Raw genomic sequence first — 11369 nt, forward strand, 5'->3', positions numbered from 1 at the left:
TATCTCCTCTTTAGATTTTATCATCCAAAAAATTCAAATTTCAATTTTAATTCTCTCTCATTTTCTATTTCTCTCCTATTTCCCTTCAGATTATAAATCATTTCTGAATATAATTAAATCGGAAATTCTCATTTTTAACTTGACCGTTAAAAAAAACTAAAATAAAATAAAATAAACGAAAATGAGACCGATCCATTTTTAAAACCAAATTAAATCAATAAAACTCATGAATGTTTCGGTCTAAAACATTTAAATTTGTTAAAAGAAAAATGATCGGATCAATCCCGAGAAGGATATCCTTTCCAAGTGGCGCGTTTATGGATTTCCAAACCCAATATGACTTCAATTTATATCAAACTCAAAATGAAGCTTCAAGAGCTTTCTACATTTCATAAAATATAGGAGAACAATCCATAGAGAGCATCCTTTTATACCTTCAAAAAATCATACCATTATCAAAGCCCTTCAACTTCAATTATAATCAAAAGCTCGCGGGTAAGACAATAAGGGGGGAAAGAGCCCACGGGTAAGGCAGCAACCCAAAACCAAGACTCAAATCCAACTAAATGAATATGAAGCTCACGGCTACATATATTTCAACAAGGGGCAGTAAGAGAGGTGAGATATGAGCCCCCAAACATGATTTCTAGCATTTAAAAATGGTATCCAGCATATATTTCAACAAGGGGCAGCAAAAGGGGTGAGATATGAGCCCCAAACATTAATTTCTAGCATTTAAAAATGGCATCCAGCATATATTTCAACAAGGGGCAGTAAGAGAAGTGAAATGTGAGCCTCCGAACATAATTTCTAGCATTTAAAAATGACATCCAGCATATATTTCAACAAGAGGCAGCAAAAGGGGTGAGATATGAGCCTCCAAACATGATTTCTAGCATTTAAAAATGACATTCAGCATATATTTCAACAAAGGGCAGCAAGAGAAGTGAAATATGAGCCCCCAAACATGATTTCTAGCATTTAAAAATGACATCCAGCATATATTTCAACAAATGGCAGCAAGAGAAGTGAAATATGAGCCCCCAAACATGATTTCTAGCATTTAAAAATGGTATCCAGCATATACTTCAACAAGGGGCAGCAAAAGGAGCAAAACATAAGCCCCAAATGCATCTTTCTCACTTCATAAAATAATTTTCAACATGCATTTCTTACTTTCCAACATTTCAAGCAACGAAAATAATAGAGACAGCCCTCAAACATGTTATAAAGGAATAAAAATGAATTCCATAATCACCTTAACCATGCCCTCAAGTGTTTCAAGTAAAGAAAGTAAAGATAATCCATATACGTATTTTTCCTCATTATTTAAGCAAATACTCATGCTTAAGCCCCAAAATAAATTTCCATATCTCATGATATACGAAATAATATAAAATAGGGGAGCAGAGAAGAATACCTCCTCTTTTTGTAAACTTAAAGCAAAGAAAGAATAAAATAGGCTTGAGAAAATCACTCCAATAGCAACCCACGAAGATTTTTCACGTTCTTCAGCTTTCGGTAAGACAAATTCGAGTCTCGGGGATCCTCGAACAGTAAAGGAACAAAGCTTCCTCTCCAACAGGGAAAACAGAAAAGAAATCTCCCTAAAATCACTCAAGAAATCTCTCAAAAAATTTTTTTTAATAACTCCCAAGCCACAGAAGATGAGAAGAAAATGTAAGTTTTGAAAAGATTTTGGCATCACCTCCCCACTCTCAAAAATTTCGGCCAACCTTAGATTTTCCCCCAAATGGGGTTTTATAAGCATTATAGGAGAAGAACAGCCACCTACCAGCCACCCTGGTAAGCAAATCGTGTGAGGGGAGAAGAGGAGAAAGATTTAAGGCAAGAGGAAATGCAGCCTAGGGCAGAGGAAGAGCCGGCCAGGTGGAGTTCCACCGTTGGGAAGTTGCTCGGTCGAGCAGAGATCGAGGAGGCTACGTGCGTGAATGGACCGCGTGTGAGGCGCGACTGGCAGAGAAGACGCGGGAGAGGAAGATTGGGCTCGGAGAGCCATGGCGTCGCCCGATCGATCCCTATCTAGAAGATGAGTTGCGGGAGTTAGCGCAGACCCGAGCTGCTCTCGGTCGAAGAAGGGAAAGAAGAAAAAAAAATGTCGTGGGTGAATAGAGTTTAGGTTTTATAAATATTATATAATAAGAAATATACATATGAAAATATTTAATTTTTAAAGTAAAAAAAAATTTGATTTGCACATTTTAATTCGTGTGTAAAATCATTGCAAATTGGATGTTCCTTTTAGCTAATTCTGACGTTCTGGACGCGCTGGCACGGTCCTTTTTGCCGTCGGAAGTCGTTTTGACGAATTCATCGATTTGTGTGCTAATTTTCTCGTGTCGAAAATATGACAATATGGGTGTCCTCTCCTACCAAAATGGGTATCCCAGACGCGTTGGCGCAGTCCAATTTGTCATCGGAGGTCGTCCGAAGAAGTTCGTATTTTCACCCGTCCTTTAGGCTTAATTGAAGTCCGATTTCGTGCAACTCAGTGAATTTTGTGCATTTTGTGTGTGTATGTGACAAAAAAGACGTGACGATGTTTTCCTAAGGCTTGAAGTCCTGTTATGAACATTTTCCTTGAATCTTCGCAAAATAGCCCATAACCGCTCGTTCATAAGACGATGGTCTTGTGCCAAAAATGCTAGTCATCAAAGAAAAAAAAAATAGGAAGTGGTAATTTCTAAAAGGGTGGGTCTCAATTCTAGTTTTCTAAGATGATCAATAGGAACCCCTAGAGCTAGATCCTAGGATCCTAGAAAAAGAAATGACCTCAAAAATGAGGTCAACATGAATTTGAATCATATGCATGACAATTATGTGATTTTTTTATGCTCCAAATATTGATGAGGTTTATGAATAGTTAATGCTTTGATTTCAAATTGTTATGAAAATTTTGTGTTTTGAATTGGAGTTTAAATGTGTCAAACACATCTTTCAGGCATAATCTTTCATTCTTCACATTCTTCACATTCTTCACAGAACAAGAATTATACTAACGACCTTCCTTCTCACTCCTGCACCTCCTTCGCCTGTCGATCGAACAAATCACGTGAGGTTCCCGCCTGTGATTGCATCTGCCGCTTTCCTAAAGATGCTTCTGACGCTTTGCCCCTTGCCGACCTCATACTTATTGCAGGAATAGCGGCTAAGGCATCGTAGTTTGTCATATCCTCTAGCCACCAAACCCTCAGCCATTGAAGCCCTCCTTGTCTCTTTCCTCCGCCTCTTTCATCTTCCTAAACGTTAACTGACACAACCTCCTTAACTGCCAATCCTTGTTCTTCCTCAAGCCTGAGGCAACCTCCATAGCTTCTAGTTTTTCTCTATACTATCAAAATTCTTCCTCGTTGACTTAAAACATTCATCTTCAACGGTAACACTTAGCTTTTCACGCTTACTTTATAGACATATTCTTCCTCATCTCCCTTTTAAATCACCGAAATTAATTCTTTCAAAAATATTAATTTATCTTAATTATATTTTTAGAATAACTATTAAAGTTCATTCAAAATAAATTCTTATTTTATTAGTTTGTGTAGAATAAAAATACCTATTAATAAGAATAATAATAATTACTATTAACATTATTTTTATATTTGGATATTGAGGTTGTCACTTAGGGTACTTAGATCTGCCTAATAAACCTTAATTCATACATTATAAGTGCAATTGGATATGACTTAGATGTTAGAATAAATCTTTGATTGTGGGAACTTCAGGTGGATTTTCATTTGTCGTAATGTGTGGAACAACATTTAATATATGTAAAGCTCGCAATAATCACACTAAGGTAAATAATTATTTTTAATCAGATGATAAATGAATATTTTATCATTAGGGAAATCATCCTTGTTGTTTGTATTAGATTCCTAGTTATAGTTGCTTTGCAAGTTTGACAATCCTATATTTTTGTACCTCATTTATATTGTTGCATACCTGCTATAGAATTATTATATTATTCATCAAATGAATGCCTGCATTAATTTATTATTGCATAAATTTTTACACATTTAATTTATAGCTTTTGCGGTTGTAGTGATTACTTTTCTTAATCATTATTTTTAATTAATTGTAGTTAATTTTTGTCATGTTAAAATCATATTATTATGCATTATGTTATAAAATTACCTACCAAAAAAATTTGCAATTGTATGGATCTGTGCAATGATATGTATTCGATAAAACTCTTTTAAATATTAGCTAGTTGAGCAGACAGACCCATAGACTTTATAAAAAATTACTAGGTTCTCTTGAGTTAGCGCTAACATTCTCAATTTCAAGGAATTTGATAAATCCACTATATAGATATCAACTAAAATGAAGGGCCCTTTTGGGGCAGCTTAAAATAGCGGGCGGCGTTCTGAAAACGCTGTCGTACTGTTTGTTTTTCACATTTGTATAGCATTTCAAAATCCGTCGTTTCGATTTTGTGAATAACGCCGCCCGCGGGATAATCCCTACGGGTCGCGTTCCTTGGTTGTGTTTACTACCGTATTACCCTGCTACCCTCGCCATAAGCAAATTGTGATTTAGCTCTGCCCTAGCCGCTCGCTGCTTCTTCGGCATTACTTCGCTCACGTTCCTTCCTTCGCAATCGAGCGCCCAAACCTCTCACTGGTTCTTCGGTATTCCTTCTCCTCCAATAAAAACTCATCTCCTTTTTTTTCGTTTCTTCTTCTGCCACGACATTTGCTGGCCTGTCAAACTAGTGATATAAGAAGAACAGCGGGCAACATAAATTGAATCCCTGATCTTCTGCCTCCTACTCAAGCCATGTCTATTGTGCCCTGCTTCTTCTCCATGTCATCCTTGAATGTTTTTTAAGCTTTCAGGCCCACTACAAAAGAGGAAAAAGAAGGTTTGGCTTTCGCGAGGGAAAGCCAGCCACACACACAAGCAAACAAGCTATGGTAAAACCAAAAGAACAGCAAGCAGAATCCTCTACTTATTAAGAGCTTCGTCGGAGCCTCTCATGTCTCTTTCCCATAACCACCAAAGTGCCTTGTATGCCATAGACATGACGCCAGATCTGTCTCATACAGGACGCCGCATCATATTTTTTTGATGTTTTTCTCTGCTTTCCAATATGCTAACTGTGTGTGGATAAGCCTATTATTTTGTCATACCTGATGCTTGGATTGGTTTTTTGAGACGGGTATGATGAATCATATGGCTATTTGGGTTCTTATGGATGACCTCTCTTTTGCCATGCTTTTCTACATATATAATTTTGGTCTTAAGTGCTTTTGGCAACCGTGATTATCTACTATAAGGTTCTTCTGCCTTCTTATGATGACAGATTATTCATCTCTTTATGCTTACTTTTAGCTTTGATATTTATGAGGAGAATGTGCATGCATACCACAAAGTTTATATGTATTTATATCTAACATCTCAACTTGGTTATTTTCACTTTCTTTATATTTTGTTTAAATCTTTTATTTGGGTTTGTGAAATTCTATTTTTAGAGGGTTATGATAAGTCGTATGACCCAAGTGGTTCTTTTGGATTGCCCTTCTTATATGCTTTTCTACATATAAAAATTTGATTCAAGCGTTCCTGACAAACAAGATCCCCATCATTATGGGTCTACTGCCTTCTTTTGAAGGTAGATTATTCATCTATTTATGTTTACTTTGAATCATGAGTTTTTATTTTTATATAAACTTTGGTTGAATCTTTTTGATATATTTGTCAAATTTATTTTTTTTATTATGTTAGAAATTCATGTTTTTTTTATATTCACTCTTAAGTGGAGTGTATACCATATTTTTGTACTGTCATAAATTGCTTTATTTGGTTCTCAACTGTCAAATGTATAGCAGTTACAATTCTGTTACAAACAAAAACACTGCGTAGTGCCAAAATAGTAATTTACCAAAAAAAATCACAAATAAACTATTTACAAAACGCACAAATCAAACAACAGAACAGCTTATTCAGAACAAGGGCAGAATGATCATTTATCCAAAATCAGTTGTTTTCCAAACACACAAACCAAACAGTCAGTCAATTTATCCGGATCAGCTGCTCATCAGCATATTATCAGGATAAGTTGTTTAGCAGCATAAGCTGGATAAGCTGCAGCTGCCCCAAACAGACCCGAAATTGAATAACAAATAATTGTTAAGTCACACACTAGTGGGACTTGTTTGGATTGCAAATGATCGCATTGAACTATATAGAAAATTAATTGTCAACAATTACAAAATTCATTAAATGAGTAAGCATAATCATTACTATATTGGACATTGCTTTAACGCATATAGCATATCAAATTTGACACTAAGCTATCTTTGGGGTCTTATGAAAAGTTAGATAACATTTTTTTTTTGAAAATATATATATATATATATATATATATAAGAAATTGTTCTTTTTTGTTATTCATATTTCATATCTTAATTTTGTCATTTATATTCTAATAAATAGTAATTATTTACTAAGTTTGATTAGTTAAACTCATTTGTTAAATTTTTTTTACAACAAATTTTATAAGACATCCAGTGAACCCTCATCATATAAGTAGCTTATTCAAAATTAAACCTATTTTTGGTACTTTCAATTTAGTTGTTATTAGTTTCCTTAATGAAATGTGATTGTAAATTTCATTAATTTAATTTTAAAAAAAAAATTCTTGCTTATCCTTACTATCTTTATTAGCTAGATACAAATTTATCTTTTTGAGAGTGCAAAACAGGTTTATATACAGTCATCTAGGTGTACCACTTTCCAGACACAAGATGTGACATAAACTATATCATAGACCTTTATCTCAACACATATATAAACGATCAAATATTAATTTGAACATTAATGAATTTTTTAAAATTTTAAGCCAGTTTTCAAAGGCAAAAAGGTCTTGATTCAATACTAAATTTATTTTATGAAGATAATAAATTTTCTTCCTGCAGACATTCATTTCTGAAATTTGATATAGCTCAATGGATCAATATATATGAAAATATGTTCTTTGCTTCCATAGTTCGAGCAAACAAGCAACAAGTTAAGTAGTCAGGAGCAGCTTCCTCATGCAAACTAGTGATTCAACTTAATAATAAGAATAAATCAGAAAATAAACATGAACTGGTAATAATAGGTTAGCTATGCTTAATGTCAGCATTTAAAAGCAAAATTAGCTTGAAAATTAGAAACTTTTCATGTTTACCTCGCTCAAGTGCATATTAAATTCATCAATCTGCTTGAGCAAGTCTGCGGCCAAATCAGAAGCATCCATAGGGGACAACAAAAGCGATACATTTGAAATAGTTTGCAGAAGAGACACACGATCTCTACCCCATGAGATTGAATTAGGCCCTTCTCCATCAGTTGCTCCACCTTTGCCTCCCTTTGCTTTGTCAAGAAGCTTCCAATGATGATGAAGGAACTTCCAATGAACTGCCTTGGGTGTGAACAAAGAGACCTCTGAGAGAAGCTGCCAAGCACCAATAGGGGCTGTCCACCTCTCTATAGATATGCAATTTCTCAGATACAAAGATTCTGAGATTGATATAATGTTCTCAAGTGAAATAGCAATTGAAGGCTTGAGTTTCTTCTTCTTCCCTAGGCTAGTACATATCTTCTTCACACAAGGAAGAACTTCCCCATCACATATCCCTTTCAACAAAGTCAACACACCTTCAGGAATTATTGATTCCAAGTCTTTTGTTGCATCGCTGATGCTAACATGAGAAGCTTGGGATATTCGATCCAGCAACAACTCAAGAAAAAAATTCTCACATTCTTCCTGTATACTTGTCTCGTTGTCTGCAATTAAGCGAGGTACAGCATGAAGCCATTCGGAAATAACCACCTCATCTGGGAATCGTCTATAGACCTTTAAATCCCACCCAACAGAGTTAATAAAGACAAATAAAATACTAATTTGAAATCTAAGCACCTAGAAAGGAAAGAATGTAGGCACACACATACGGAATGAAACCACTAGAAATCTGGTCAGGCATGAGTGACCGCAATGATTACCTCTGATATCGCAGACATAGCAGCTTTGCGGATGCTAACAAGAGGATCCATGCATGAAGATCCTATGGTCTTTAATACCAAGTTGTCAATTGGGCTGCCCATCAAAGATGAAGACCTGGTGATTAGAAATAGAGAAGCTTTCCTTACTGCAGCTTTCTCATCTAAACATCTCTTTCTAAGACGCTCATTAAACTTTGCATTTCCAAATGCTACCCCTTCCTGCAAACATGCAGAATTCCTGGCATCCCTGGATAAGATTTCAATCACCTGAGCCATGTTCGTTAGTGCCCGAGCTCGAACTCCTGCCATAGAATCAGAACAACGCAGCAGCAATGCCTTCAAGCATTTCATTCCCCAACAGCTAGAACCCTCCAATGATTCACACGCTCCCAGAGGGTCAGGCAACGATGTCAACAAACCCAGAATCAGATCGGCCGCCAAAAGCCGTAGCTGCCACTTACCTTGCGTCATTTTCACCACGTACTCTGCAAACCCAATTCGGTCATCCTTCTCAAAAGCCCTAACAACCTCCAGGATCGCATCCACCGTCGCAGCTCTTGGCTCGGCCCTTTCTGGAGCGTTCGAAGCGAGATATCTTGGAAAATAAACTAAAGCCTTCCTAATTTCCCCATTCTCCCGAGCCAGAGAGGCAATTTTGCAGGCTACGAAACTTATGGTGGACGTTCTCAAAGCAGACTTTAGCGGAGAGGAAAGGACAACCCGCCCAAGAGCTCTTAGAACCTCGACGGCGATAGCAGTTTGAAAGCCTTGCTCGTGGCGAGAGACGACCGAGAAGAGAATTCGGAAACAGACGTCGGAGAGGCCATGTTGGTCGGAGGCCGAGGAAGAGAGTATGGCGACGATGGTTTCTACAAGGGACTTGACACCATCAGGCAAGGAGTCGAGGCGGATACGAGACAGGACGGAGTCAAGAAGACCAAGTACAGTAGGGAGGAGATCTCCGACATTTGGAGCATCATCGACTCGTAGTTTGCCGCGAGGAGCTCGACCTTGCTTGCGCTTCCTTTGGCAGTCCGGCGATGGTGGGGAAGGAAGGGGTTTAAGAGCTTGACGGAGAGAGCTGAGTAAGGAAATGAAGGCAAGAGGCGAAAAGAGGGAGAGGACGGGGGCTGAGGGGGTGAGGATTAGTGAGAGATAGACACGAGCAGTGAGGAGGGAGGTGTGAGGAGAAGAGAGGTCCATGGCAGCGGCGAGGGGACGAAGAAGAGAGGAGGGCGACAAACCGATAGCGGCAAGATGTGACCAGAGGGGGAAGGGGGAATCATCACAGAAGCCACTAGACTTGGCGGAGGAGAAAGAAGAGGGAAGAAGGAAATCAAGATCAAGAAGGGAGGATTCGGGAAGGGGGTCTTCAGGCGGGAGGGATTCCAAGTCGGACAAGAAGCGGGAGAGCCTTTCGTCAAAATCGCCGCCGTTCATTTCGTCGTCGGCAAGGTTTCCTTCCTCCGCCGTCAAGTTTTGGATTTCCACCTCGCTCAGGGAGGAAACGCCCAGTGGGGCTTTGGTTCCCCTCACTGCAAAGGCACAGTGAGCTGAGGGGGCTGTAGAGAAACGGATTTAGTGAATCCTGAAGGGCTGTCTGGTAACGGATTTAGAGCAGGATTTAAGCTGGTTTTAACCTAAATCTTGCCAGACTGTCATTTTGGACAAAATAAAGCCTCGGATTTGGTAAATCCGGATGCTTCGCGCGAAAAAAATGACGTGAAATTACCTTCCTCAATGGTTTCGGGTAGGAGAGGAGCAGCAGCAGGAAAACAATGAGAGTTTCGGATCTCTGTAATCCGCCATCCCATCGTTGCGTTCGCAGCTAGTTCTAATTGCGACTGTGTCGATTGGATTGGGGACGAAGTCGGTGGTTTTAAACGATACAGAGAGGGAAAGAGAAAGAGGGACATTGCGGTATTATATTAGCGTTATATTCATATAATCTCTAAATAATTTATCTTTAACCTACATGAAATTATAAATAATTTATGCGCTTCTATTTTTACATATCTGTAAATTACATGTAGGTTACATGAAAGTTATATGGAGGTTACAAGTGATATAATGTGAATATAATGCCCAAATAACCTTCATTATCTACGCAGCGCTGTGTACGTCTTACGTACGCAAATTTCTTCCTTCTAGCAGAGGAGCAATGTGGGCGTGGGTTTCATTAATTTTATTTAAGTTAATTTTCTTCATTGAATTTTTTTTAAGTTAATTTTATTAATTTAATTGATTAATAGTTAATTAAAATATTATCAGATTAATTACAACAACAACAACAACAACAACAAAGCCTTAATCCCACTACGTGGGGTCGGCTACATGAATCCTTTTTCTCCATTGCGTCCTATTTAGTGTCATATTTTCATTTAGTTCTAGTAAATTAAGATCATTTTTAATACAATAAGCCCAAGTCTTCCTAGGTCTACCTCTGCCTTTCTTAACACAAGTCGAATTTAAAACATCTACTCTCCTAATCGGATCATCTAATGGTCGACGTTTAATATGACCAAACCATCAAAGACGACTTTCTCTAATTTTGTCGTTCACAGGAGCTACACCAACCCTATCACGAATATATTCATTCCGCATTTTGTCTCTAAGTGTAAAGCCACTCATCCACCTAATCATTCTCATCTCGGCAACACTTAACTTATTATTATGCTTCTCTTTTAAAGGCCAACATTCAGCGCCATAGAGCATTGCAGGTCTCACCACCATCTTATAAAATTTTCCTTTCAGTCTTAGCGGTACTTTTCTATCACACAAAAGGCCCGAAGCATTCCTCCACTTCAACCAACCAACTTGAATTCTACTATTAACATCCCCATCTATATCACCATCGCTTTGGACAACAGACCCAAGATATCTAAATCGTTCACACCTTTTAATAATTTGATCACCCAAAGTCACACATCTGTCACTAGAGCTATTACTACTAAAATTACATTACATGTATTCAGTTTTAGTTCTACTTAAACGAAGGCCTTTAGACTCCAATGTAGACCTCCATAATTCAAGTTTTTCCTGGGCTTTTTCTCTCGTTTTATCCACGAGAAGAATATCATCAGCAAAAAGCATACACCAAGGTACATCCTCTTGTAGATGTCCAGTAAGACCATCCATAACTAAAGCAAAAAGATATGGGCTTAAAGTCGATCCCTGATGTAAACCAACAGAAATAGGAAAATATTTTGTCAATCCTCCTTCAGTTTGAACACAAGTAACAGCTCTAGTATACATATCTTTAATGACTTGAATATAAGTCATATCAACACATTTCTTCTCGAGAACTCTCCAAAGGATATCTCTTGGAACATTATCGTAAGCTTTTTCTAAATCAATAAAAA

The 11369-nt window shown here is 37.6% G+C and overlaps 1 protein-coding gene across 1 annotated transcript in view; it reads right to left on the minus strand.

Annotated features, from left to right (window-relative positions):
* Window positions 1-9853, minus strand: part of LOC110020179 (condensin-2 complex subunit D3) — a 21448-nt gene extending 11595 nt beyond the window's left edge. Inside the window, exons 1-2 of the mRNA XM_020718185.1 lie at window positions 8008-9853; window positions 7193-7861 (exon numbers count right to left, since the gene is read on the minus strand). Of these exons, the coding sequence (XP_020573844.1) occupies window positions 7193-7861; window positions 8008-9447 (2109 nt within the window). The 5' untranslated portion in view covers window positions 9448-9853. The remainder of the gene's footprint in view (window positions 1-7192; window positions 7862-8007) is intronic.
* Between the last annotated feature and the right edge of the window lie 1516 nt (window positions 9854-11369).

This window comes from Phalaenopsis equestris, unplaced genomic scaffold (assembly GCF_001263595.1).
Source record: "Phalaenopsis equestris unplaced genomic scaffold, ASM126359v1 Scaffold000094, whole genome shotgun sequence".
Classification (NCBI taxonomy): Eukaryota; Viridiplantae; Streptophyta; class Magnoliopsida; order Asparagales; family Orchidaceae; genus Phalaenopsis; species Phalaenopsis equestris.